This window comes from Canis lupus, chromosome 37 (genome assembly GCF_048164855.1).
Source record: "Canis lupus baileyi chromosome 37, mCanLup2.hap1, whole genome shotgun sequence".
Lineage (NCBI taxonomy): Eukaryota > Metazoa > Chordata > Mammalia > Carnivora > Canidae > Canis > Canis lupus.
In genome coordinates this window covers 2,916,077-2,943,563 of record NC_132874.1, presented here as the reverse complement: position 1 = coordinate 2,943,563, position 27,487 = coordinate 2,916,077, and the positions used below count along the sequence as shown (strand labels likewise).

General features: G+C 43.5%; 2 protein-coding genes and 1 pseudogene across 3 annotated transcripts; 2 read left to right on the top strand and 1 right to left on the bottom strand.

Annotated features, from left to right (window-relative positions):
* LOC140626467 (histone H2B type 1-A) lies at positions 1–26,358 on the top strand. Of its 2 annotated transcripts, none has more exons than XR_012025641.1 (2): positions 1–312; positions 23,440–26,358. XR_012025641.1 is itself a non-coding variant. In XM_072814275.1 (2 exons), exon 1 carries the CDS (start codon positions 16,171–16,173, stop codon positions 16,552–16,554), a length of 384 nt encoding a protein of 127 aa, XP_072670376.1. In that variant the 5' UTR covers positions 16,076–16,170; the 3' UTR covers positions 16,555–17,348; positions 23,440–26,358. The 2 variants fall into 2 exon arrangements, 1 of the variants encoding a protein (XP_072670376.1); XM_072814275.1 differs by lacking the exon at positions 1–312 and adding an exon at positions 16,076–17,348.
* On the top strand, positions 13,881–13,986 carry LOC140626501 (small nucleolar RNA SNORD22; annotated as a pseudogene).
* Positions 15,138–15,853, bottom strand: LOC140626465 (histone H2A type 1-A). Its single transcript, XM_072814273.1, has one exon. It carries the CDS (start codon positions 15,840–15,842, stop codon positions 15,447–15,449), a length of 396 nt encoding a protein of 131 aa, XP_072670374.1. The 5' UTR covers positions 15,843–15,853; the 3' UTR covers positions 15,138–15,446.
* Positions 26,359–27,487: the final 1,129 nt, after the last annotated feature.

The window sequence follows — 27,487 nt, the reverse complement described above, 5'->3', positions numbered from 1 at the left end:
CTCTGTCCTCAGCTAGCCTTCTTTTCTCCATCATTATTATACTTCTTACAACTGTGAGTGGAAGCAGAGAGGAAGGAAAGAGGAGGGCCGACAGGACACAAACATAATCTATGGCTCTTCCCTGGGGCAATGGGAACACCGGGGCGGCTTCCTTCAATCAGGCACCTATTGAGGCAGGGACAGAAGCTGTAAGCCTAGAACTTACACTCTAGCAGAGGAGCACAGTGCCGGAGAGGACCCAGCGGAGATACAGACTTTGCTTGGCAAGTAAGAAGAGCAGACATGCCCCCAGATGAGGAGAGAACAGCTTTGGTAAGTTCTTGCCCAGAATTTTGCAATTAAAAAAAAAATGGAAAGAAGTTATTTTAGTCTCAGCACACATTTATAATTTTATCGCTAAAACACATAGTTTTGTTCTGCAATACATATGGTTTAGGGAATGAAGGCTCTCTCATAAACTTTTCGGGGCTTAGTTCCTCCAAAGACCTTACGAGAGCTCTTAGAGAGCTTGGCACAAATATATGTAATTACATTAAAAGAACAAATGATCCTGGAGAAGAAGAAAGGTGAGTGGTTTCTAAAAAATAAAATAAATAATAATAATATGGAAGCACAAGGAGCTCTGATGAATTCACGTCTAAAAAGAGTCTTATAAAAGGCAGTAGGAAATCAGTTTTGTGAAGACACAAAAGTGTGTAAAAACAAACTAAAGCCCCCATAAGGGAGCAGAAGGCTAGCTGAGGACAAAACAGAAGCTGACACTCTGCAAACCAACCCCCCCCCCCACCTCCCCCAGCCCCAGGTGGAAGGTGTGTGACATTCCTCGGGTACTCCTGGCTGGCCTAAAGCTAAAGAAAGAAAATAACAGATAGTTAATTTACAGAGATCACAATCCTGCAAGACATGAGTCTCCCTTAATTTACAAATGCCTTAGCAATTTTCAAGAATAAAGCATTTTTATCAATAACCTAGCTTCCACAGGAAATGTAGACAATTAAATGTCCATATAACCTGCAGCCCATTGACAGATACTTGAAGTGGGTGGAGTGTCATGTTCCTCCTGGAAACTCCCTACTGTCTTCTCTTGAATGCCAGACTAGAGGGAAAAACTACCTTAACTTAACAATGGCAAGGCCTCCAGTATCTTGCAAGTCCTCTTTAGCATATGAAAATCCTTTGAAAACCTTCTTTTCCTTACCTCCCCCAGCTCCCAAGTATATCATCAGCCTTCCCTCACAACCCCTAGGCAGCAGCTCTTCCTGCCCTTGGGTCCTGTCTCCCTGCTTTCCTAAAACCACCATTTCGCACTAAAGACATCTCAATAATGAATGCTTTCTTGGTCATTGGCTTTGGGCCTCACCCCACCAAACCTCACCTATATTCCAAAACTACAACAGCTCCCAATAAGATAAGGTTGGAAAATCCCTTTCTAGGTGGTGTTTTTTTTTTTTTTTTTTTTTGAGTTCTTATGAAGGGAAGAAGTGGAGTTCAGATCCAAGAGAGAGCTAAGGGACAATGAATGGATGAAGTTGCCAGCAATGGGCAAATGGTGGAAACTTTCCATCTCCCAACAAACCTTTATCCTTTTAGCCAAGGAAAATGGTTTGCAGATCCAAAGACTCAGGATAACTATAATTAAGAGAAAAATGAAGGCCAAAAGGGAGATGACAAGGACTCCCAGATGCTCATACAGGCTGGTTCCCAACTTGTGCTTTCCCTTTCTCACTACACTCACTCCCTTACCCCCCATCCAATTCTTGCATCTCAGAAGAATATTTTGGACTGTTTTCTGCTCTTCCTCACCTCCCATGAATTTCTCAGCCCATCATAACTGGTCTACTATGCCCACTACTCTTCTGTAAGAGACCGGCTATGTCAACAATAACTACCTGTCTGCTAGACCCAACAAGTACATTTTAGCCCTGGTCCCACTGGCTCCTCTGTTGCATCCAACTGTATTCATCACTACCTATTCCTGAAACTCCATTCTTCTGACTTTCAAGATACCAAGCTCTCTTTGTTCTCCTCTTATCTCTCAATATTCTTCACTTGCCTCTTAAATCTTGGTGTTTATAGGGTCCATTCTTTGCCCATTGGCTTTCCTGGTGATCTCATCCACTGTCACAGACTTGTTGGTCTCCTGCATCATCCCATTTTAGATTATTAGTCTACATCAATTGTGGTGAGTCAGTTCCCTTGACAGAGATCAAACTGCCCCAAACTTAGTTCCACAAGAAGAGGTATTTTATGAAAAGAAAGAAAACTAACTTCTTGGGGGAAAGAAAAAGTCTCAATTTTAGGGGTCTATCCTAAGGGGAGAACACATGACAGATGTCTATGAGAAAAGATGTTTGCTATCAGATTATTTATGAAAGGGCAAATCTCCCCAAAATCTTGATTTTAGCCATGTGAGACCCAGGTCAGACTTCTGAATGTACACAAGGGTGAGATAGTAAATGTGTGTTGTCTAAACCACTTGGTTTATGATAATTTATTAGGAAAATAAATAGTATGTGAATACAACTTCCTTTCTCTTTGAGTTTCCATTTTATTGAAATTTTACCTTGGCTGCCAATTATGGCCTTTCCCCCTTGGGGGAAGGTTTGTTGAATAAATGTGCTCTTAGCAGACAGAAATCTCACTCTTGAAGGGAGCCAGCCTCTCAAAGAGCAAATAAAGATGTCATTCAAAGAGGACATCTTGGATGACAGATACCAAGGTCTGGTGTGTGATTTCTGTCCACGAACCTCTCAGCAAGCTCTGTGCCTGTCAGGTTTAATTCGATCGGTAGTGAAATGGAATAGAGAGGCCAGGCAAAGTTGGTCGAAATAGGCTTTTAATGGGACGTGCTCTCGGTCAAGGTTCCACGGCCACAGGGGAGGGAGAGAGCAGGAAAGTCACAGGCCAAGGAAGTCGTTCTCAGGGGAGGGCAAGCAGGCTTTTTAAGGGGGAAGGGGGAAGGGGTTGTATGTCTGTACAGGGTGATAGGTATTAGGCATATTACTGGTGGAATCGGCCTGGGGCAATAACTGCCCATACCCTTATATGGGGTCTGGGTAAAGTGGGTTCAGGTTTCCTGCATAGGTCCAGGCTCCCGTGATGACGTGTCCTGGGGGGGCAGGGTGTCTGCTGATGGTGATGGGAAAGTTCTGAGGTTGGGGCAACAAGGTGGGGGGTCCATTTTGTTGGTGCCTCCCGATCCCCCTTGATCCCACTGGCCCAACATTGCCCTCCTCACCTGCTTGCTCCCTGGCTGAGCCAGATCCTGGGCAGCAGGCCCCGAGAGTGGGTTTGAGAACCCTCCTTTACTACACCCCAGCCCTACGCAGCACCCACCCCCTCCCTGTTTAGGGAACTGCTGTAGAGCATAAATGGAGAGCAGTTAACCAACGGTGTGCTTGGGAGCCAGCGCAGGGGAGGCGGTGATGTCTGCTCTTCAACCTTTGCTCATCTCACTGGGGATTTTGCTCTACTTAAAAGAGGTCTTCACTAAACCAGAATCCCCCCAAGTCTGGCTCCCCCTTTCTGCCACCATCTCACCCCTGAAGCCCCAGAGCTCCACTGAGCAGATGGCCAGACACCCACAGAGGTATCACCTGCTTTTATACCCACCCGCCACCGGATGCCACAGTGAACAGGGCCCCCTCCAGTGAACCCTACAAGCAGTGCTCGGTTATACTTGGCAGAAACAGTGATGTCTTTCCTGGTAGGAATGAGAACAGATTTCCCCCTGGTGATGGGAGCGGCTGGGCTTCCCATTGGAACAACTGCCTTTGGTAGCAGGTGACTCAAAAAAACTGGATTTGAAGCAACACATGTTTGCAGATAGGCACAAGGACAGGAGGCCCCTGCTCTGTCTCTGACCCTGGTGGCTTCTGTGTTGATGCAGAGAAGCCCAACTCAGGAAGCACACAAAGTACTGGGCCTCTCCTGTGCCCTCTACCTCTGGATGCATCTGGGCCAAATGTGAAAAGTAGGTGTTGTTTGGTTTCGTTCTGTTTCACTCGGCGGGGGAAGGCTGGGCCCTCCACACTCGCGGGAGCTAACGTCTGCAGGTGAGACTGGCTGCCCTCTGCGTTCTTCAGCAGCTGCATGGGGCACGGGGCCTGCCTGCGGCCAGGCAGTCAGGAGAGCAGGCAAAAAGAAGAGTGCTCTCCGGACGCACACTCATTTCCCAGCCCATCTCATTTAAAGACAGCCTGCTTACCTGAGATGCTTCTGCATTTCCCGGTCTACTCTAGGGATAGCAGGCCGGGTTCTAGGGTGCGCTTTCCCTGGGGGCAAGGGCCTGGGAGGAGACAGACTCCATCTGTGTCCCCATCCCGGCACAGACTTGCTGCGGCCCCTTGCTGACAGCCATCAGCTGCCTTCCTTGCCGTGGCCCCAAACTTCCCAAGAGATTTTCAGTTGTGCACAACTTCTTTCAGAAAGTGCTCAGAGGGATGCCCATAAAGCTAGTCACACTGGGGTCCCTCACTGTGTTGTTAATGGTCTCCAGGAACTTTGAGATCTGGTGGGAGACCCATAACCACACATTTCACGTACACATTTCAGACACGTAGTGTGGGTGTCTGTTCTCTGTGTAGATAAATGGGGCCCCAAAGCAGCCTGGCAGGAAGCTGAGAAGCCAAGTGTGTGGCAAGCTTCTGGCCAGCTGAACACAGTGCAGGCAGGAGAGGAAGCAGGAAGTGGGCTCATGGGCAGGAAGCCTCCTTTAGGACGCTTTTCCACATTTGCGTCTTAAACAATGGGCATGAAGTGTCAGATACAGAATCCTCACAAATGAGGTGATCAATAGTGTGAATCCACCTGCCTCCAGCTGGAAACTTGAAGCCAAAGGAGGGTGGTTCTGCAGCAGATTTCTGAGCTTGGCCAGGGGACCTCTGTGCCAGGTATAGCCTGACAAACAAAGGAGAGGAAATTACAATTTACACTTGTAAAATCCACATAAACCTCATGAGAGGTTCTCCCTTCTAGATGCTCTAGATGAGTGGAGGCTGAGATGTCAAGAGACCTTCCCTGTTGCCCAGGCAGAAAGCGGCAGAGCCAGGACTCAAACCCAGACCTGACTCGAGGGCTTTTTCTCCCAGGCTCCGTTGGCCACAAACATCCCCGGACAGTACTCACTGTTCCATGGGGAGCAGAGTCACCCCTGGTTGAGAACCACCATAGATGAAGAAAAGCACTAACTGATCTAAAGCATGTGCTACGTGCCAGACGCTGTAATGATGTGATCTAGGACTTGGGCTTCTTGCTCCCCTGCGAAGTAGGCATTACAGTGTGCAAGGGGGAGAGGCCAGGGAGCTGGTTCAACTTAGAAGCAGCACAGCTGGGTTTTGAGGCAGGTCGGTCTGTTTCCCATGCTCACACGAGCCAGAAAGAGCCATCGAAAAAAGGCCTGAACAGCCATCTGTGGGTGTTCTACAATTGTTCATTTAATTACCATTCTTATTTTATATCTTTCCTTGTTCACAAAAAAGTTGAAGTCTGAATGAATATTTTAAGCATTGATTTCAATTTTTCTTCCCAGTACTATTAGGTGCAGTATTCAAATTTCACTGTACATTTTCAAAAGTGCCATTTCAGAAACATTATTAAAAATTGGATGTATTTTCCCATGGAATGCCTGCTGGGCTCTCTCTGGTGTCAGTTAAGATTATATTTGACTTTAAAGGAGCTCCTGTGTGACCACATTTCACACTAATGAGGAATCCGTTCTTCCTTAAGGGGTAGTTTCAAAAATCCAACTGGCTCTTAATGACTACACTGTAAAATTGCTTTATTCAGACTTTACAAATATTCTAGGAAGGGTGTACCATATAACTTAAGTTTTATATGGTTAGAAAACAACAAATCTGAATTTGTTGTTTAAATTAATTTTTTAAAGGACCCAAAGTGACATTTCACAAGATGGGACTACATGGCAAAACAAACATACATTTGTCAATGCTTCTGTCAGGGTCTATCTGTATATACGAATGAATGAAAATGTCTAATATCATTCTGATTTTTAAAAATGCAAATTAAAATAATGTGGTAGTACTTTACCTTACCAACTAAGCAAATCTTTATTTCAAGAACCCCAAATTCTGTGAGTGCAAAATAAAAGATATACTCTGAGGATTTGCTGATGGCTTTTTTATGCTGCCATCTGGAAGAATAATTGAACAATATGGAGAAAGCCATAAAAGTCTTGCATACTCTTTGACCCACTCAACCTATACCTAGGAATGGTTTGAGCAAATACTTCAGATGGAGAAAAAGGCTATTTGCATGTGGATGTTCATTAGACCACTGGTTGTAATAATAAAATCTTGGGAACAGCCTAGATAGGCAACAATGGAAGAATGGTATATTTAAGTAAATTATGGTAAATTATCCATTCCAGTATAGTGGTGGTTAAGGTGGGCTTTAGAGTCATAACATCTGGGGTGAAATGCTGGCTCTCATGCTAGCTCTGTGGTTTTAAACAGATTTAATCTCTTCATCTGTGTAATGGGTATAATAGCACCTACCTAAAGGATTATTTTTAAAGTTAAACAATATCAGGTACATAAAGCACTGAGAACAGTGTGTGATGCAGTGTGTGATGTGTAAGTGCTCAATAAATGTTTTTTGATGGACTTTCATGTACCTAGTGAAAATAAGTGTCAGGTTTAATCCGATTGGTAGTGAAATGGAATAGAGAGGCCAGGCAAAAGTTGGTTGAAATAGGCTTTTAATGGGATGTGCTCTCAGTCCCAGGTTCTGCAGCCTGCAGGGGAGGGAGAGAGTGGGAAAGTCATGGGCCAGGGAAGTCCCTTGCAGGCAAGGGCAAGCGGGCTTTTTAAGGGGGAAGGGGGAACGGGTTGGGTGTCTGTACAGGATGATAGGTATTAGGCATATTACTGGTGGAATGGCCTAGGGCAATAACTGTCCATGCCCTTATATGGGGTTTGGATAAAGTAGGCTCAGGTTTCCTGCATAGGTCCAGTCTCCCCCCTGATGACATGTCCTGGGGTGGGGGGTGTCTGCTGGTGATGGGAAAGTTCTGAGGTGGGGGCAACAAGGTGGGGGGTCTGCCACCATTTTGTTGGTGCCTCCCGATCCCCCTTGATCCCACCGGCCCAACAATAAGAATTAGGAAAAAAATCTAATGTGTTTTTAAAAAATCATAATACTGAAAATAGAGAATATTCTGTATTCATAAAGGCTTGTGGAAAACATAAATAAATTAAATTTGTCAAAATGTTGAAGTCATGGATGCCTTTTCCCCCTCAATTTTCTATGTTGCTATTATTTTGTCACGAAAATACTAAATAATGGGGCACCTGGGTGGTTCATTCAGTTGAACATTCTACTCTTGATTTTGGCTTAGCTCACGATCTCAGGGTCCTGCGATTGAGCCCTGAGTTGGGCTCCAAGCTAGCAGGGAGTCTGCTTGAGTATTCTCTCCTTCTCCTCTGCCACTCCCCCATTCACATGCTCTATCTCTTTCTCTAAAATGGATGGATACATTTTAAAAAACGAAAGACTAAATAGTAAGCAGCTGGAACCCAGGACACAAATCTATTTATAAATGCATTCAACTAGCCATGAATTGATGTCTTTTATGTTTCAGGCACTGTGACATCCGAAACAATGAAGACATCATAAAAAAGTCTATAGTTCAGTAAAAGAAACAGGCATAAAAATTAACAACTTCTACTGGAGCATATTAAATGCTATACAAGGTCACCAAAGAGGAACATCTAAATGGCCCTAAGATGGAGGATGGTCAAGGAAAGCCTCACAAATGATGTAATGCATAAGAATTATCTTGAAAGATTTATAAAGACTAATTAAATGAAGAGGGGAAGGAAGAACATTCCAGGGAGGGAATATAACTAGGAAAGACAAACGTGAATTAAAGCAAAATGGGTCCAAGGAACTGAAGTATCTTGATAAAACCACAACATGAGAGAGTGTTAAAAGAGCCCAGTGATGTGGGCAGGAGCTACATCTCACAGCTAAACTGTAGATTCTGAGCTTTGCCCTGAAAGCTAGGGGGAGCCATTGACAGACATGTGACTGCAGGTTGACCCTCAAACTGGACCTGGACAATCAGAAGCTACTTACCCACTCCCCTGTCCTTGGAATGTATGTCTCTCCCCACTGTTCCTGTACTAGGAGTCCCTTCAAGGACATAGATAGCCTTGAGGGAGCATCAGAATGATGCACAAGATGGAACCCAGATATGGCCTCTAAATTAACTCTTAAGATTCTGGTGGGAGGGTGTGGCCATCCACTTGTCTTGCTGCTGCCTAAGACAAGTCTTGGATGCAAGGTCCTTTGCTTATTAAAGCTGCCACCTACTGACCTGGAGTGGCCCATCTCTTCCTTCAGTCTTCCCTTGCCCTCTGGGACTAGTTTTGATTTTCACTCAGGGAACTCCCAAAGTTGTGAGCCAACAATAGGTGAGCCAACTAGGGGATCAAAGAAATGGGGTCTTGGGAAAGAAGCATCCGAGGGGGAAGTCCTAGGTTGGCCCTGCAGGCAGGGAGGGGTGGCCCATAGGTCAGGTGTTTGTGTACTGCTGCATGAGTACAGGGGATGCCCTGAAAACACTAGCTGGTCCAATGCATTTGTTTGAGGAACTGTGCACAGCACATGGCGGCAAAGAAGGGAAAGCAGTAGCTGCCACAGGGGGCTGTTCAACAGCTACCAATACCCAACTGGAGGCTGCAGCTCCACTTAGAAAGTTGGAAGAAGAGCCGAGGATAGAGAAGGATGGGCTGGCAGGCAAGGTGGGAGAGCAGGACGGTGGTGGAGACCTTAGCATGCCAGTGTGCAAAACTAGGAGGGGATGAGTGCTGCAGATTAAGATCGGGGAGCCTGTGACAAAGCTGGTTGGGATGCTCTGAAGTGGGAGAGTGAGGCTCTTGTCTCATGGAGTTGAAGAATCAATCTTGCGGACAAAGGAGAGTGAGTAAAGGGATAGAAGTTTATTAAACAAGGATACAGAGAGAGCTCAGGAGTGAGAGGGGTCCTGACAGGGTTGTCACTGAGGCCCCTACAACGTTTGGTCTTTTACTGAAAGCCAACCAGTGAATCTAAGCCCTTTTAACATCTTTATTGATAACACCCTTGAGTAGGGCTAGTGATAACACCTCTAACGGCGGCCCATTTCCCTTTTAGGGACCAGTAATTCTCTGTCGGTCACAAGCATCCATTGCAATAAGACCCCACCTCTGACACCTGGGACTGGATGGTCTGATTTGTTTATTTCTGGTTTCCTTTCACTTCCACATTTTTGGGATTTTCCTGAGCCTGATTCTGGGGCCCCTTACCTATCTTCAGACCTAGCCCTGCCTGTCCCTCACTCAGCAGGAGTGCTGTGCCATTGGACCCCAATACAAAGTTAAACAAAAGCACAGCAACAGCAACCCCAGGCCCAGGACAGCCTCCAGTTCAGGAAACAGTCATCCATGTGGGAAACAAAGGCAAAAAGGAAACGCAGATAAAATTAAACGCCCTTATAGCCCGCAGCTCAGTGACAAATACTAGAGATTGGCAGAGTAGAACCTACCTCCAGGAAACTCCCAACTGTCTTCATATTAATGTTTTGCTAGAGGGAAAAACAACCTTAGATTGATAATAGCTAGGCCTCTGGGATCCTAAGAGTCTTCTTTAGCGTATGAAAATCATTCTGGAAACTCCCTTTCCTTTTTACTTCCCCCACCCAACTCCAAGGTATATAATCAGCCATTCCTTACAACCTCAGTCCAGCTTTTTCTGCCCATGGGCCCTATCCCCATGCTGTAATAAAGAAACACCTTTTTGCACCAAAGGAGGCAGAAACAAGCTACCCAACATGAAATGATGCCTCATCTCACTTTCTCAAAATTAGAAATTCACTCAGGCTAGTAACTCTAACAGCAAAGCATCACCTTCACTTGCTCAGGTGGTAGACTAGAACCACTTCTGCCACAGGACAGGGTTTTTTAAAACAGGCAAAGATAAGCAGTTACTATTCCACATCAGGAAACACTGGAAAGTAGATAGTCCTCCTAACACATTGATGTTGTTGACCCAGATGCATTGTTTTCCGATATCATCGTCCTCCCTCTAATATTGAGGGACAGTGAGTGGACATAAGTCCATTCCTCCAGGAATCTGGACCTTGGGTAAGGAAGTTGGTGTCTCTCCAAGAGGCTGAGGCTGAGATCTGCAAAATTAAGCAGTTCTATGGGGCTCCAGTTCGAAGAGGTTCCAAGCCCCAGGTGACAATCTTTTGCTTTCTGAGTGGCCCATGCAACTAAGAGTATAGTTCAATCCAAGTTGACCTGAAGTATCTCATTTCTATTCATTTGCCTTTTGATTTTATTCCCATCAGAAATTGAGTTTGCCCAATACCTCATCTGAATACATGGTGTATTAATAAGCCCCATGGCTTTACAACCTGCTACTCTCTTTTCCTCACGTTGTGGGAGGCTGTGTTTCTTACTTCCAGGTCTTTCTCTAAGTTTTCTATTATGTCCAAGAAAGGCTCCAAGAAGCCATCATTGATAACAGAAGAATGGCAGTGAAGTGGGAGAGCCAGGTTCTTGTCTCTTGGAGTCGAAGAATGAAACTCATGGACAAAGGAGAGTGAGTAAAGCGATAGAAGTTTTTTTTTTTTTTTTTTTTAATGTTTATTTATTTATTTATGATAGTCACAGAGAGAGAGAGAGAGAGGCAGAGACATAGGCAGAGGGAGAAGCAGGCTCCATGCACTGGGAGCCCGACGTGGGATTCGATCCCGGGTCTCCAGGATCGCGCCCTGGGCCAAAGGCAGACGCTAAACCACTGTGCCACCCAGGGATCCCCGATAGAAGTTTATTAAGTGGGGATACAGAGAGAGCTCTCAGAAGTGAGAGCGGTCCTGACAGGGTTGTCCACCGAAGGTTTATTTGGCTGGCCTTTTTTTTTTTAAGATTTAAAAAATTTTTTTTTAATTTAATTTTTTTAAATTTATTTTTATTATTTTTTCAAATTTATTCAAGAGAGACACACACAGAGAGAGAGGCACAGACACAGGCAGAGGGAGAAGCAGGCTCCATGCAGAAAACCTGATGTGGAACTCGATCTCAGGTCTCCAGGATCACACCCTGGGCTGAAGGCAGGGCTAAACCACTGAGCCACCCGGGCTGCCCTGGCTGGCCTTTTATAGAAAACCTGACTAGAGAGTTTATGGCCTTGAGATTTCTTGTGCCATCTTGAGTGAATGACATATAGGTGTCTTTGAGTCTCAGTGATTACTTGGTAGCCATCAAAGGAAGATACTCCCTAATGTTTGGGAGCCAGGGGGCCACATTTGCTTCCTTATTTCTGTTTTTCTTGTATCTCAGTGTCCTTGGAATTTATAGGAGCCTGATTCTGAGGCCTCTCGGTGTCCTTGGGATTTACAGGAGCCCAGAGATTGATGGGACTGACTCTGGGCCTTTCCCTTATCTTTTCCTGCCTAGCCCCATCTGTCCCTAACTCAGCAGGAAATGCCAGAGTTGTTACAGATACCCTATTACACTTAAGGTCCATACAGTAAGTCTTAAAGCAGGTTCATCCCAAAACTAGCATCTCTACAGAAACCCTATGAGTGAAGAACTTGTTTGTTAGTGACTTTAGGGCACCTCACTAGTGATTCTACTCACTTGGCTCATTATAATGGGCTCTTGACTATCATCTACAAGGAATTCCTGACAGCTACTGCCTAATGATGCTTGGGGAGCTGGCCAAGCACACAGTGGGCAGGGCACTGTGTCCTGTCACCAAGTACACCGGCTACAAATGAGGGGCTTTTTTTAAGAGAGAGAAAGCTCAAGCAGGGGTGGGGAGAGGCAGGGGGAGAGAATCTTAAGCAGGCTCTACACCCAGCATGGAGGCTGACAAGGGGGCTCAATCTCATGACCTTGAGATCATGACCTCAGCTGAAATCAAAAGTCAGGAGCTTAACCAACTGAGCCAGCCAGGCACCCCTCAAAGTTTTTTTAGGAGGACACTAGAACATCCTAAACCACACTCTGTTCAGAGCCAATTCTACTGTCACATTAAGAGCTGTATTTCATCTGTTTTTGGATTTATTTATTTTTTGTTGTGTTTGGATTTAGAACTCTTCCCTGTTTTTTTTTTTTTTTTTTTCCAGTAAGCTTGAGTTTGTTTTGATCTTTTCAATAAGCTAACTTGGAATGATTTTAGATTTACAGAAAAGTTGTCAAGATAGAGTTCCTGTATGCTTCTCACCCAGTTTCTCCTATTGTCAATATTTGTGCATTTGTCACAAGCAAGGAGCTAACATTGGTACATCGCAGTAAATTGAACTCTAAATTTTGTTTGGATTTCAATAGGTTTTACCTAACTTGTCTTGTTTTTTTCCTCTGTTCCAGGATCCAACCCAAAATACATGACATTTAATGGTCATGTCTCCTTAGCCACCTCTGGGCTAAGATTTGTCAGAATTTCCTTGGTTTTGATGACTTTAATAATTTTGAGGATTTATAGTCCAATATTTTGTAGAATGTTCCTCAACTTGGATTTGTTTGGTATTTTCCTCATGGTTTAATTGGGATTATGGAGTTGTTGGGAGGAATAACAAAGAAGTGAAATGTCCTTCTCAACATATCATACTAAAGGCACATGCTATCAAAAAATAATAAATAAATAAATTAAGTAAGTAAGTAAGTAAGTAAGTGGGGAGAAAAAGGCAGATGCTATCAACATGGCTTATCACTGATCACCTGGCTGAGATAGTGTTTGCTAGATTTCTCTACTACAAAGTCACTTCCTTTCTCCTCTGCCTTTCCATACTCTGTGCTTTGGCAAGGCTGTTTTTTTTTTGTTTGTTTGTTTTGTTTTTGCTTTTTTTTTTTAAGGCTGGGGTCTTAAACTCTACTGGCTTGATGGAAGTGTATCTATATAAATTATTTAGAACTTTTCTGTTTAGATTTTTCACATATCCCTCATTTAGACGATTATCTATTATACCATTATTTTTCCTTGATTTTAAAATTTCACATACAAATTGTAATTGTTGTGATCTAAACATTATCTAATTTTGTTCAACATACCTGTGCAATTTTTCAGTCTTCAAAATTTTTCCTTCCTTTTGTACCCTCCCCAACTGCATGTCTTAATCAATATTTATGTACATTAAATCAAGAGATGGTTAAATTTTTCATAACCCAATTCCCCTAATCAACATACTATGTACTTTAGCCTCATCCTTTAACTTCTTATAGAACTTTATACCTTCAAATCTGCTTCTATACATACCCTATGTGTAGATCTCAAGTGTCTGGAATGGCCTCTTTTTTTTTTTTTTAAACCAATGAGATTATTTTTCTTTTGGATAAGGTAGACTACTGAATATTTTGTAATTTTGCATTTGATAGTCTAAATGTTCATTTGTTTTCCAATTTCTTAGTGTTCACAGTACAAACAAATCAACTGAAAAACTATTTTTTTGTAGTTAAAATTTTTGAAAAGGTTGGCCAAAATTTCTTAATAATTTCAAATAATTATGACATTCTTGTCATATTCCTCACTCTTATAAGACTGACATTAGTATCTCTCCATCGCACCAACCTTTGTTTTGATATATGTTGTTGTACATTTTAAGAAATGATTCTTCTCCTTTATATTAAAAGTGTGTGAAGCCACCCAGATCGAATATTCACATATGCCCTATATTTTAAGATTAACTTGCTATGTTTTGATTTACTAATACGTCTGAAGATTTCAGGATACTGAATGATACTAGCATGTCTGAAAGGAAATTCCTTTTTAGAGGATACTTTAAGAAAACCTTGCATCCTTGTTAGATCTATGTGCTGTAGAACTGCCACCAGTTAAAGCTACAAGATTTCACTTGTCCTGCCTTTTTTTTTTTTTTTTAAAGATATTAAGTAAGTCCCAGAGCCTGTAAAGGTGAACCCACTGGGGCTGGCTGGGGGAAAGGAGGAAGCTTGCTCCAGAAGGAACTGTCTGAGGGATCATAAGGAATTTCTAAATATGGGAAAGGGGAATAAATCATTTGGTGAAGTCAACTGTACATACTTCTTTGTAGGTCTAAAGAAAGAACGAAGCTTTTATATAACAGGAATCCAATTCTTCAGGGATAACAAAAGGAAAAAATTTTAAAGGTTATTATTTATTTATATATCACTAGGCACAGAGAGGGGGGTGGCAGAGACAGGCAGAGAGGAAGAAGCAGGTTCCATGCAGGGAGCCCGATGCGGGATTCAATCCCAGAACTCCAGGATCACGTAGTGGGCGGAAGGCAGGGATCCCCCCAAAAGGAAAATTTTAAGTCCCTTTTGGTGCAACCTAGCTGGAAATTAGCATGTAATTGAGCCTTGCTGAATAAAAGTTTAACCTTCAAAAAAAAAAAAAAAAAAGATTTTAAGTAACTTCTACACCCACATGGGGCTAGAACTCGAAACAGTGAGATCAAGAGGAGTCGCATGTTCCAGCCACTGAGCCAGCCAGGCGTACCTTCCTGTTTGTTCTTATTCAATCATCACTGAAGTATAGTCCTTAACTCGCTGAAATATTAGCATTAAAGTTGCCTTGTTTGCAGGGCACCTGGGTGGTTCAATCTGTTAAGCAAGGGACTTGGTTTTCGGCTCAGGTCACGATCTCTGGGTCTAGAGGCCAAGCCCAGGTAGGGCTCGGGTTGAGCGTGGAGCCTGCTTGGGATTTTCTCCCTCCTGCCCCACCCCCATGCTCTCTTGCATGCCCAGGCTCGCTCTTTTCCTAAAAACATTTTTTAAAAGTCACCTGTTTACATTAGCTGAGAAGTGGTGGTTTTAATAAGTTTGTGCTTTCTCACTCCAGTATGTGGTAACTAAACACCTTGCTGTTCCAGGAGCCCGGATGGCTTAGTCGGTTTAGGTGAAGGACTCTTGGTTTCCCCTCGGGGTCTGGGATCAATGCCTGCAGAAGGATCTACAGAGAGCCTGGAGCCTGCTTCAGCTGCTCTGCCCCTACCCCTACCCTTACCCTTTTAAAAAATCTAACGCTGCCCACTTATCAGGAAGGCTTGGTGAGAGCCCAGTTAGTAGAACCAACGGTCATTTCAGTACGCTGGGATTTTTTTTTTTTTTTTTTTTTTTTATGATAGTCACAGAGAGAGAGAGAGAGAGAGAGGCAAAGACACAGGCAGAGGGAGAAGCAGGCTCCATGCACCGGGAGCCTGATGTGGGATTCGATCCCGGGTCTCCAGGATCGCGCCCTGGGCCAAAGGCAGGCGCCAAACCGCTGCACCACCCAGGGATCCCCTATGCTGGGATTTTTACCAAGATTCACTGCGTAGGTACACGCATGTATGGACATCACATATACGGCAGCACATGCACAGCCTTCACTGATCATTTGGGTGGCTCTGAAAAGAGCCTTTGGTTTTTCTTCTCACAACGTTCAGATCACTCCCTGGGATTCCGGACTTGGAAGTGCTACTTGCTTTGGACTTTGTGGTGGTGGCTCTCGGTCTTCTTGGGCAGCAGCACGGCCTGGATGTTGGGCAGGACGCCGCCCTGCGCGATGGTCACGCGGCCCAGCAGCTTGTTGAGCTCCTCGTCGTTGCGGATGGCCAGCTGCAGGTGGCGCGGGATGATGCGCGTCTTCTTGTTGTCGCGGGCCGCGTTGCCCGCCAGCTCCAGGATCTCGGCCGTCAGGTACTCCAGCACGGCCGCCAGGTACACCGGCGCGCCCGCCCCGACCCGCTCCGCGTAGTTGCCCTTGCGGAGCAGGCGGTGGACGCGGCCCACCGGGAACTGCAAGCCGGCTCTGGACGACCGTGACTTGGCCTTAGCACGTGCCTTACCGCCTTGCTTCCCGCGCCCAGACATCGCGAGGCTGATCTACCAGGGGAGACCACAGCCGCCAGAAGCGCTAAGGGGCCTATTTATAGGCTGACAGTAGATTGTGAGTTGCTATCTGATTGGCTGATGGCCATCTGGCCAATCAGAAAGCCTGGCCAGAATCACCTCATTTACATTCACGCCACCACCCGCCAGCCAATCAGATGGTGTCTGCTCCGTGCGTCACTGCAGCGCTGTGCCTATAAATACCGCTCTGCCAACGCTTGAGCGCCTTTCCGTTACTCGGCGCAGACGGGAGAGTGGAGCCGTTAGAGCTGGAACCAGGGAGCTGTAACGCTGGGGCTGGACACTTGTCATGCCGGAGCTGACTTCGAAGGGCACTACCATCTCCAAGAAAGGCTTCAAGAGAGCTGTAGCCAAAACCCAGAAGAAAGAGGGAAAGAAGCGCAGGAGATGCCGGAAAGAGAGCTATTCTATCTACATCTATAAGGTGCTGAAGCAGGTGCACCCCGACACGGGCATCTCGTCCAAGGCCATGGGCATCATGAACTCGTTCGTCAACGACATCTTCGAGCGCATCGCGGGCGAGGCGTCGCGCCTGGCGCATTACAACAAGCGCTCGACCATCACGTCCAGGGAGATCCAGACGGCCGTGCGCCTGCTGCTGCCCGGGGAGCTGGCCAAGCACGCCGTGTCCGAGGGCACCAAGGCCGTCACCAAGTACACCAGCTCCAAGTAAACGTGCCGGAGTAAGCGTCTTTACGGCTAACTAACTCAAAGGCTCTTTTCAGAGCCCCTTATGTGCTTTTTGGAGAAGGGCTGTGGGCTTTCCTCTGAAAGGTCACAGATTGTGCCACGCTCAGCTGCTAGTTCTGCTTGAACAGTGCAACTTGCATAGCTATTTTAGGGCCAAATAGCGATGTGCAATACTTGCAACTGAAGCTGATTATGCAAGTACTCTTCCCAACGGTGCTCAGCTGCATGTCCACCCTAAGGCTGTCCGTATTTTTCATTAGAACCTTGACCTTGTCAAAATCCGGAGCAATTCAACAAGAGTTCCTTGAAAAACATTTATCTGGAGCATTTGTAGTTACATATTTACATAGCTGCTGGGAAGACGGCTCACAAGGGATGTAGCTGGCCTTTTCAAAATCGTTGTGGTTTAAGTTGGAATCCAAGCACTTTCTCATGATTCACAAATGTATATATACTTTGCAATTAAATAAGCTTCAATACCACTTGATAAAATATTTGGACACACAAAAATTGTAAAACTAAAATGCTCCACAGTTTTGTGCACAGTGAGCTCACCTCTGCAGAGTATCTTGCATACCTTAGCTGGAATTCCCTCCAGGAATTGACCTGGAGGGTCTGTACCCTGCTGTTAAGAGCAGCATCTCTAAACTGGGATCCCAGTCAGCCAAGGAAGACTGGCAACCAGCAGGTAGCACATAGCTTCCACATCCCTGTCAACTGTGACCACTCTACAGGCTACCCTGAATATCCAAAGCCTCAGGGTTACTTGGGCAAAAAGTAAGAGTGCTAATAAAAACCTCTCATAAATAGTGCCTGGGAGGCTCAGTGTGTTAACCCTCTGCCTTCAGTTTGCCTCATAATCTCCAGGTCCTGGGGTCAAGCCCTGTGCCGGGCTCTCTGCTCATCAGGGGAAGTCTGCTTTTCCCTCTGCCCCTCTGTGCCCTCTCTCAAAATCTTTAAAAAAAGGTCTTCAGACCAAACCTGACACAGCTTTTACTCAGATTATGCTTTGGCTGCAAATAACAGGAAGCACTAAATGAGTGGAGGTAGTAAGTAAAATCACTAATCGGGATGACTGAAGGCAGAGAAATTCTAGGTATTCTGGGTTTGCTCTTATTGTAAATGGTGTATTTCCCTATTCAAATCTAGCATTTAATTGTATGTGAAAATATTATTCCTGTGCATTATTTTTATATCCTATTATACTTTATTGAATTGACTTCTTACTGCCTTTCTGGTAAATTCTGTTTTTTTTTTTTTTTTTTTTTTGTGATAATATCTGAAAGTAAACATTTTACTGCCTCCTTTTAATTAGTTTGCTTCTAATTTCTTCCTCCTATCTGATTTCAATGGCTCAGAGCCTTCATAATGATGTTAAATAGCAATGAAGAGATCAAGCATTCTTGTTTTTCCCTCATTTACTGAAGAATCTTCTGCAGATTCCTCAGATGTATTTTATAATGAGGAAGAATTCTTCTATGTCTGCTTTATTGAGAACTGTAAGTTAAGAATGGATACTGAGTTTTAGAAAATGCCTTTTCAGCATCACTGGGGATTGATCGTAAGCCTTTCCTCTTTAGACATATAAGTTATTTTTGATCAGGAATGGGTGCTGTATTTTGTCAAATGCTTTCTCTGCATCTAATGAGAGGATCATATGGTTCTGGATTTTCTCTTGCTGATATGATGAATCACATTGATTGTTTTACGAGTGTTGAACCAGCCTTGTGTCCGGGGATAAATCCTACTTGGTCATGGTGAATAATTTTCTTAATGTACTATTGGATCCTATTGGCTAGTAGCTTGTTGAGAATTTTTACATCCATGTTCATCAGGGATATTAGTCTGTAATTGTCCTTTTTGGTGGGGGTCTTTGTCTGGTTTTGGAATTAAGGTGATGCTGGCCTCATAGAACGAATTTGGAAGTACTCCATCTCTATCTTTCCAAACAGCTTTAGTAGAATAGGTATGATTTCTTCTTTGAACGTTTGATAGAATTCCCATGGGAAGCCATCTGGCCCTGGACTCTTATGTCTTGGGAGGTTTTGGATGACTGCTTCAATTTCCTCCCTGGTTATTGACCTGTTCAGGTTTTGTATTTCTTCCTGTTCCAGTTTTGGTAGTTTGTGGCTTTCTAGGAATGCATCCATTTCTTCTAGATTGCCTAATTTATTGGCGTATAGCTGTTCATAATATGTTTTTTTGTTTTTTTTTTCATAATATGTTTTTAAAATTGTTTGTATTTCCTTGGTGTTGGTAGTGATCTCTCCTTTCTCATTCATGATTTTATTAATTTGAGTCTTCTCTCTCTTCTTTTTAATAAGGTTGGCTAATGGTTTATCTATCTTATTAATTCTTTCAAAGAATCAACTCCTGGTTCTGTTGATCTGTTCCACAGTTCTTCTGGTCTCGATTTCGTTGAGTTCTGCTAGAATTTTAATTAACTCTCTTCTTCTGCTGGGTGTAGGGTCCATCTGCTGTTTTTTCCCTAGCTCCTTTATGTGTAAGGTTAGCTTTTGTATTTGAGTTCTTTCCAGTTTTTGAATGGATGCTTGTATTGCGATGTATTTCCCCCTTAGGACTGCTTTTGCTGCATCCCAAAGATTTTGAATGGTTGTATCTTCATTCTCATTAGTTTCCATGAATCCTTTTAATTCTTCCTTAATTTCCTGGTTGTCCCTTTCATCTTTTAGCAGGATGGTCCTTAACCTCCACGTGTTTGAGGTCCTTCCAAACTTCTTGTGATTTAGTTCTAATTTCAAGGCATTATGGTCTGAAAATATGCAGGGGAGGATCCCAATCCTTTGGTATCGGTTCAGACCCAATTTGTGACCCAGTATGTGGTCTATTCTGGAGAAAGTTCCATGTGCATTGAGAAGAATGTGTATTCAGTTGAGTTTGGATGTAAAGTTCTGTAGATATCTGTGAAATCCATCTGGTCCAGTGTATCATTTAAAGCTCTCGTTTCTTTGGAGATGTGCTTAGAAGACCTGTCGAGTATAGAAAGAGCTAGATTGAAGTCACCAGGTATAAGTGTATTATTATCTAAGTATTTCTTCACTTTGGTTATTAATTGATTTAAATATTTGGCAGCTCCCACATTCGGGAGATATATATTGAGGATTGTTAAGTCCTCTTGTTGGATAGATCCTTTAAGTATGATATAGTGTCCCTCTTCATCTCTCACTACAGTCTTAAGGTTAAATTTTAGTTTATCTGATATAAGGATGGCTACCCCTGCTTTCTTTTGAGGACCATTTGAATGGTAAATGGTTCTCCAACCTTTTATTTTCAGGCTGTAGGTGTCCTTCTGTCTAAAATGAGTCTCTTGTAGACAGCAAATAGATGGGTCCTGCTTTTTTATCCAGTCTGAAACCCTGCGCCTTTTGATGGGGTCATTAAGCCCGTTCACGTTCAGAGTTACTATTGAAAGATCTGAGTTTAGTGTCATCATGATATCTATTCAGTCCTTGTTTTTGTGGATTGTTCCACTGAACTTCTTCTTAAAGGGGAATTTTAAGAGTCCCCCTTACAATTTCTTGCAGAGCTGGTTTGGAGGTCACATATTCTTTCAGTTCCTGCCTGTCTTGGAAGCTCTTTTCTCTCCTTCCATTTTGAAATAGAGCCTTGCTGGATAAAGTATTCTTGGTTGCATGTTCTTCTCATTTAGGACCCTGAATATATCCTGCCAGCCCTTTCTGGCCTGACAGGTCTCTGTGGAGAGGTCTGCTGTTACCCTAATACTCCTCCCCATAAAGGTCAGGGATTTCTTGTGTCTTGCTGCTTTAAGGATCTTCTCTTTATCTTTGGAATTTGCAAGCTTCACTATCAAATGTCGAGGTGTTGAACGGTTTTCATTGATTTTAGGGGGGGGGGTCTCTCTATTTCCTGGATCTGAATGCCTGTTTCCCTTCCCAGATTAGGAAAGTTTTCAGCTATGATTTGTTCAAATACATATTCTGGCCCTCTGTCCCTTTCGGCGCCTTCGGGTACCCCAATTAAACGTAGGTTTTTCTTCCTCAGGCTGTTGTTTATTTCCCTTAATCTATCTTCATGGTCTTTTAACTGTTTGTCTCTTTTTTCCTAGTTTCCCTCTTTGCCATCAACTTGTCTTCTATGTCACTCACTTGTTCTTCCACCTCGTTAACCCTCGTCATTAGGACTTCTAGTTTGGATTGCATCTCCTTCAATTGATTTTTAATTTCTGCCTGATTAGATCTAAATTCTGCAGTCATGAGGTCTCTTGAGTCCTTTATGCTTTTTTCTAGAGCCACCAGTAGCTGTATAATAGTGCTTCTGAATTGCCTTTCTGACATTGAATTGTAATCCAGATTTTGTAACTCTGTGGGAGAGAGGACTGTTTCTGATTCTTTCTTTTGAGGTGAGGTTTTCCTTCTAGTCATTTTGCTCAGTGCAGAGTGGCCAAAAACAAGTTGTATTGGGAAAAGGAGAAAAAGAGAGGATAGAAAGAAGGAAAGAAAAGAGAAAGAGAAAGTAGAAAAAAGGAAGAAAAAAAGAGAAGAAAAAGAGAAAAAAAAGAAAGAAAGGGAAAAAAGGGTGGGGGAAACGGAAAACAAAAAGAAAAACAAACAAACAAACAAACAAAACAACACGGGGGAGTATCTTCTGATTCTGTGTACTTTAAGTCCCTTGACTTCCCCTGGAACTTGTCCGTCTCGCTGGTCTTCTGGGAGAGGGACCCGTTGGGCTGATTTTCAGGTGTTAGCACATGGGGGAGCTGCTCTGCCCCTGGTGCAGGGCTCAGTGGGGGTTGTTTACCCCGTGAGGCCCCAGGAGGAACAGCCCCAGTGGCGGGGCAGCTCTGGAGCCCTGGATTCAGCCCCCGCAGGAACTCCGGAGCTCTCCGTCTGCAGGGCCTGGAGGCTCCGGGGCGGGGCCGCTGATCTGCTCAGCTCGGGGCAGGAGCGTCCTCGCTGTCCTGGGCCCTCCCGGCCTCTGCCTTCCGTGGGGGAGGCCGGATCCTGGGCTTTGTCCTGGTGCCCAGTGCTCCGGGGCTTGCGCTGTTGGATTCGCGCTCCCGCCCCGCAGCCCCCTCCGCGGAGCCGCCCCCGAGCCCCCCGAGCTGCTCCGGTCCCGCCGTGCGCGCTGCAGCCCTTAGGGAGCTCGGCGCACTCTCCCGGGGCGCAGGTGTCTGTTAGTGTCCCCGGGAGCCCGAGGGCATCCCCGCCCTCCCGGGGTCCTGCTGGAACTCCCTGCGAGCCCCTTTCCGCCCGGGAAGGTTGGTGCAGCTCCTGCTTCTCCAGGACGGGGCTCTCCTGTCCTGGGGACACTCGCCCCGGCCTCAGCCCGGCTCCTCGCGGGGCCCCTCCCCCGTGGAGGCCTTTGTTTCTTTATTTCTTTTCCCCCGTCTTCCTACTTTGATAGAAGCGCGAACTCTTCTCACTGTAGCATTCCAGCTGTTCTCTCTTTAAACCTCAGGCCGAATTCGTAGATTTTCAGGATGATTTGAAGGTTATCTAGGTAATTTGGTGGGGACTGGTGATTTGGGGACCCTACTCTTCCACCAGCTTGCCCCTCCCTCCCTAATGTAAGCATTTAAACTATCTTTTTTTTTCCTGTAAGCTATGTTTCCCCCTTATTCCCACAGGTTCTGTAAATATTCTGAATTTTCGTTAATATGTAAGAGTTGCTGAGAGATATGAATTTCTTCATTTTCCACTAGGAACTTGGAAACATTTGTTATTAGAAAAGGAAAGCAGTTGGTCAAATTCTTTCTTTAGATCAGATTTGCAGACCAAATGCAGACCAAGAACCCACCTTTCAGGAACTTGGTGGCACAAAGGAGGTTTGAATGGATTTGAGACCTTGGAAGACTAGCATAATATCAGACAAATAAGAGGAAAGCCTTAGTCCAAGACAATCTATGGGAAAGCAGTGAGAACACAGGGGTTTTTTTTGTTATTGTTATTTCAGGTTTTTAAAATGTGTGTTTTAAGAAAGGTGCTGCCTGCCTATTGCTGGCATCTCAAACCTCAAGTAATAGAGGATTGGCAAGATAGAATTTTCTGTGGAAAGGGCCACAGCAGAGCTAGGGCTCTGCTTTAAATACAGTGAAGTTGGGTTTGGGAACTGGGGAAAGCAGATCCTGAAGGTGCTCCCCACTCTAAGCACCTCTAGCTGTTTACTTCACCCTAATATCACTGCAATGATTACTGGTTGAGATGTGCCCTGGAAGCAGGAGCGGTATTAGTGGTCTCTCCTTAATTCTAGACTGTGGTGTTACTATGCTACAGAGCAGAAAACATAACAAGTGCCAATAAGGTGAGGGCTGGAAAAAGGACAGAGCACCTGAGCCTGTTGAGCTCAGGTGCTCAACATGGTATAATTCCCCTAAAGCTATAATACCTCTGAACCCAGAACAGGAGAAAGACCTCTATTGGTTCAGCTCTCAAAGGAGTAACTTCCCAGTCTCATCTCAGATGGGACCATGAGGTATGCATAGCAAAGGAAACCCAGGGAGCTGAACCAGAATGGGCCAGACCAATTTAAGTCCTCACTGTACTGCTCCAGCAGGCAAGTATGGCTCTCCCTTTAGTGGAGGGCTAGTCAGAGAAAGTGGCTACATTTTGTTATTACTCTTTATTTTGTTTTCCAAAAAAGATTTTAAAATTGTGTTTCCTTTTCCTCTATACTTCAAACATTTGCTCAATAAGTGAATGTGTGTGTGTAAGAGAGTAAGACAGAGGAGGTTCTTGCTCTCATTGTGTTTCCTTTCTAGTCAATGATGCAGACATAAACTCACAAGGCTTCGCTCAATTATGAATGAGGGAGATAATTAGGTGCCCCCAAAAAGGTTTTGTGTGGTCTGTAATTTAGTCTAAATTACTTCAGTCCAGCTTTTTCTCAGGTGACCAGGAAGACTGTAGATATTCAGAGTGAGCCTGCCTACTCAAAGCAGCCAACCATCTTTCAAAAGAAGTCCTGCTTGGAGAAACTGGCAAGAAGAATCTCCTATGATACCACAAGAACATCAGTCTAGGAGTTCCAGATGCTTAACGAGGCAATTGAGGCCACCTACATTAACAAGAAATGCTCCTCTACTGGCAGTGTCTCCATTTGAGGGTGAATGGTGTTTGGCGTGGTGACCAGATGAAGATAAAGAGGACCATTAGTCATCAAGAAAGACTGCCTCTACCACATCTGAAAGTACAACTACTTAGAGAAACATCATAAGAACATGTCCCTATACCTGTCCTCCTGCTTTATGGATGTCTAGATCAGTAACATCATCACAGTAGTCAATTGCCACCCCTGAGTAAGACCATTGTACTTCAACAAGCTCAAGGTCACCAAGCCCACTGGCATCAAGAAGCAATCTAAAGGTTCTGAGACAGGACCTGCCAACCCCAAACAAAATAGAGTTGTTTTCCCACTCATCAGTCAATAAATCACTTCAGCCCAGCCCAGATAGCATAATGTAAATTTTGTGTGAATCGATGTTAGGCTAAACCTTAGGGGCAGTTTGTTAATTTGTGATATGTAATGGGTTCAATTGTGCCCTGTAAAAGGACATGTCCAAGTCTTAACCCTTCATACCTATGAATGTGACCTTGAAATAGAGCATAATTAAGAATCTTGAGGGGCACCTGGGTGGCTCAGTTGGTTATGATCCCAGAGTCCTGGGATGGAGCCCTGCATCAGGCTCTCTGCTTAGTGGGGAGTCTTCCTTTCCTTTTTCATCTGCCTCTCCTCCAGCTCATGCTCTCTCATGCTGTCCCAAATAAATAAAATCTTAAAAAAAGAATCTTGAGATAAGATCAACCCTGGATTTAAGGTATCCTTATAAGAGAAAGGAGAAGGACATTACAGACACAGAGATGCAGAACAGAGGGCCATCTGAAGCCGGAGGCAGGCAGAGACTGGAGTGATGCAGCTGCAAGCCCAAAACACCAAGGACTGCTGGCCACCACCAGAAGCCCAGGGAGAGACATGGAACAGAGTCTCTCTACGAGCCTCCACAAGGAGCCAACCCTGATTTTGGACTTCCAAAACAGTGAAAGAATATTTATTGTTTTAAGACGCTCAGTTTGTGGTAACTTGTTGCAGCTGCCCTAGGGAAACCGATAAATGGAATTTCCTCATAAAGATTCACCTTCCAGATAATGTTAGCTACCATCTGACCTACAAGTTCTTCAGCTCTTCATCTCCACTCACAATAGGGGTTTGATAGCAGAAGTAATGTGAGAAATTGTTTCATTGATAAAACAATGATGTGTGTTTCTGGCAGACACTCATGCATGGATGTAATGGGATAGCCTAGCAATCCCAGGACTCTGTGGCCAGAGAGTCTGCATCCTGGAGGAAGGAATCAGTCTAAAAGCTAAAATTCAGTCATCTGACCCCAAGTGGATAATTAGTGGAATTCTGTCATCTGATTTTTATAACTGTCTCCAGTATACTTTATGAGTAAGATGTTTGCTGGAATCCTTAGACAGTGGTTCTTAACGTACTGTACTATAGATTTCTTTGGAAGTCTAGTTGATCTTATATAGATCTTAGGATAAATATCTGATTAAATACAATAAATTATGAGCTTTTTTCTTTTAAGATTTATTTATTTATTTGAGAGAGAGAGAGTGAGAAAGTGTGGGTGGGTGGGGAGAAAAAGAGTCTCAAGTGGACTCCACGATGAGCACAGAGCCCAACACAGGGCTTGCTCTCAGGACCCCAGCATGAGCCAAAACCAAGACTCTGCCATCCAGGCACCCCAAAATATGAGCTTTAATAATAAAACAACACCAGATTGAAATAGTTTTCAAAATATTTTTATTTTTATTTTTATTTTTTTCAAAATATTTTTAAATGTTTGATATAATTATATTTGTGCTTCTTCATTGGCACTTCAGAGTAAAATAACAATTATAATATTTTTTAGGTTCTCGTGAGCATTAACAATATTTTGAGATATCTGTAACCACAGGAAAGTGCTAGGAATATGGCTGTGATTTCCAATGTCAACATAGCCACAGGTATGGCTAGTATGACGGGTCTGTTTGCTATGCAGTATTCATAATTGAAAGGAATGCTAAATTTCAGTTATTGTTTAGTGAAAACAAAAATTTTTCTCATCTAATATTTGTCAGTTGAGTGGAGAGTGGATTTTAAGGAGACAAGATTAAGAATAGTGAGACTAGCTAGGGACAATAATCCAGATGTGAGATAGATGACAGGGTCTGGACAAAAACGGTGGCAGTGGACAAGGTGAAAAGTGGTCAGATAACAAAAATATATAGGAAATAAAATCAACATATCTTGTAGATAGATTGAAGTGGAAACTGAAAAAAGGAGCTAACAAGGAAAAAAATACCATATTTCTGGCTTGGATACAATGAACCATGGAGATTGAAAACACTGTCAAGAGAGATTGTGAACCCTTGTGGAGAGAATTTTGATGTGGCTGCACAATGTTGAAATGGTGATGTTGAGAAAGCAGTTGAATTTACTAGTTTGGAATTCATGGAGAGCCCTAGATTGCAGTTACAAATTTGTGAGTCTGCCATAGGTGTTTAGAGCAAGGAGTGTGGTTTAGGCTGCCTAGAGTTAATTTAGTGCTATAGTGTCCAGTATGGTAGCCACTAGCCATATGTGGTTATTGAGCAGTTGAAATGTTGCAAGTCTGAACTAAGAACATACTATAAGTATAAAATACCTATTGGATTTCAAAGACCTAATTTTTAAAACTGTAAATTGCTATAATTTTACCTTTATTACATGTTGAAATTGTAACATTTTTGCATATTGGATTAAATAAAATATTTGGTTAAAATTAATTTCACTGGTTTATTTTTTCTACTTTAAATGTGGCTACTGGAAAGCTTAAAGTGCCATATGTAGCCAGTATTTGTGTGACTTGCGATATATTTCATTATAATGTGGCTTGCATTTAATTTCAAAATATTTTGAAATTAGAAACGTATGCTCTGCTAAAGACACTGGTAAGAGAATGAAAAGTCTGCCTTTCATTTCATATTGCAATATTTGCAAATCATGTATGTGTAAAGGATTGTATCTAGAATATATTTTAAGAAATGCTTGAAACTCAACTGTAAGAAAATAAGCCCAATGAAAGAATAGGCAATAGAGGGACACCTGAGTGGCTTAGCAGTTGAGCGTCTCTCCCTGCATGGAGCCTGCTTCCCCTCTGCCTATGTCTCTGCCTCTCTCTCTCTCTCTCTCTCTCATGAATAAATAAATAAAATCTTAGAAAAGAATAGGCAAAAGATATGGACAGACATCTCACCAAAAAGATATACAGATGGCTCATAAGTATATCAAAAGATCCTGAACATAACTGTTATTAGGGAAATGCAAATTAAAACAATAAGCTATTAGACACCTGTCAGAATGGGTAAAATCTAAAACATGACATTACCAAATGCTGACAAGGGTATGGAACAAGGAGAATTCTCAATCATTGCTAGTGAGGATGCTAAATGACACGGCCACTTTGGAAGACAGTTTAGCAGTTCCTTATAAAGGGACACATACAACCCAGCAATTGTGCTCTTGGTGATATTTACCCAACTGTTTGAAAAGTTATGTCAACAAAACCTGCACACAAATACTTACAACAACTTTACTCACAATGGATAAAAAGTGGAAGCAACCAAGATCCCTTGAAATAGGTAAATGAATAGACAAACTGTGGTATAGCCATACAAAAGAGTTACTTAGTGATAAAAAAGAACAAGATATCAATTCACATAACAAAAATGGATAAATCTTAAATACAGGCTGCTAAGGGAAAGAACCAGCCTGAAAAACAATACTTTTCAACTCCAGAAGTTGATAAAGATGTGGGACCTGTGCTGTTTCATGAGGTTTTATCAGGGCAGCTGGGACCCCTGACTGAAGATGATGCCTCCTTCCTATACAATTTGGCACAGATGTACCAT

Excerpts from the sequence above, each read along its gene's own strand:
- LOC140626465 (XM_072814273.1), bottom strand. The coding sequence starts at position 15,842 with ATGTCTGGGCGCGGGAAGCAAGGCGGTAAGGCACGTGCTAAGGCCAAG.
- LOC140626467 (XM_072814275.1), top strand. The coding sequence starts at position 16,171 with ATGCCGGAGCTGACTTCGAAGGGCACTACCATCTCCAAGAAAGGCTTC.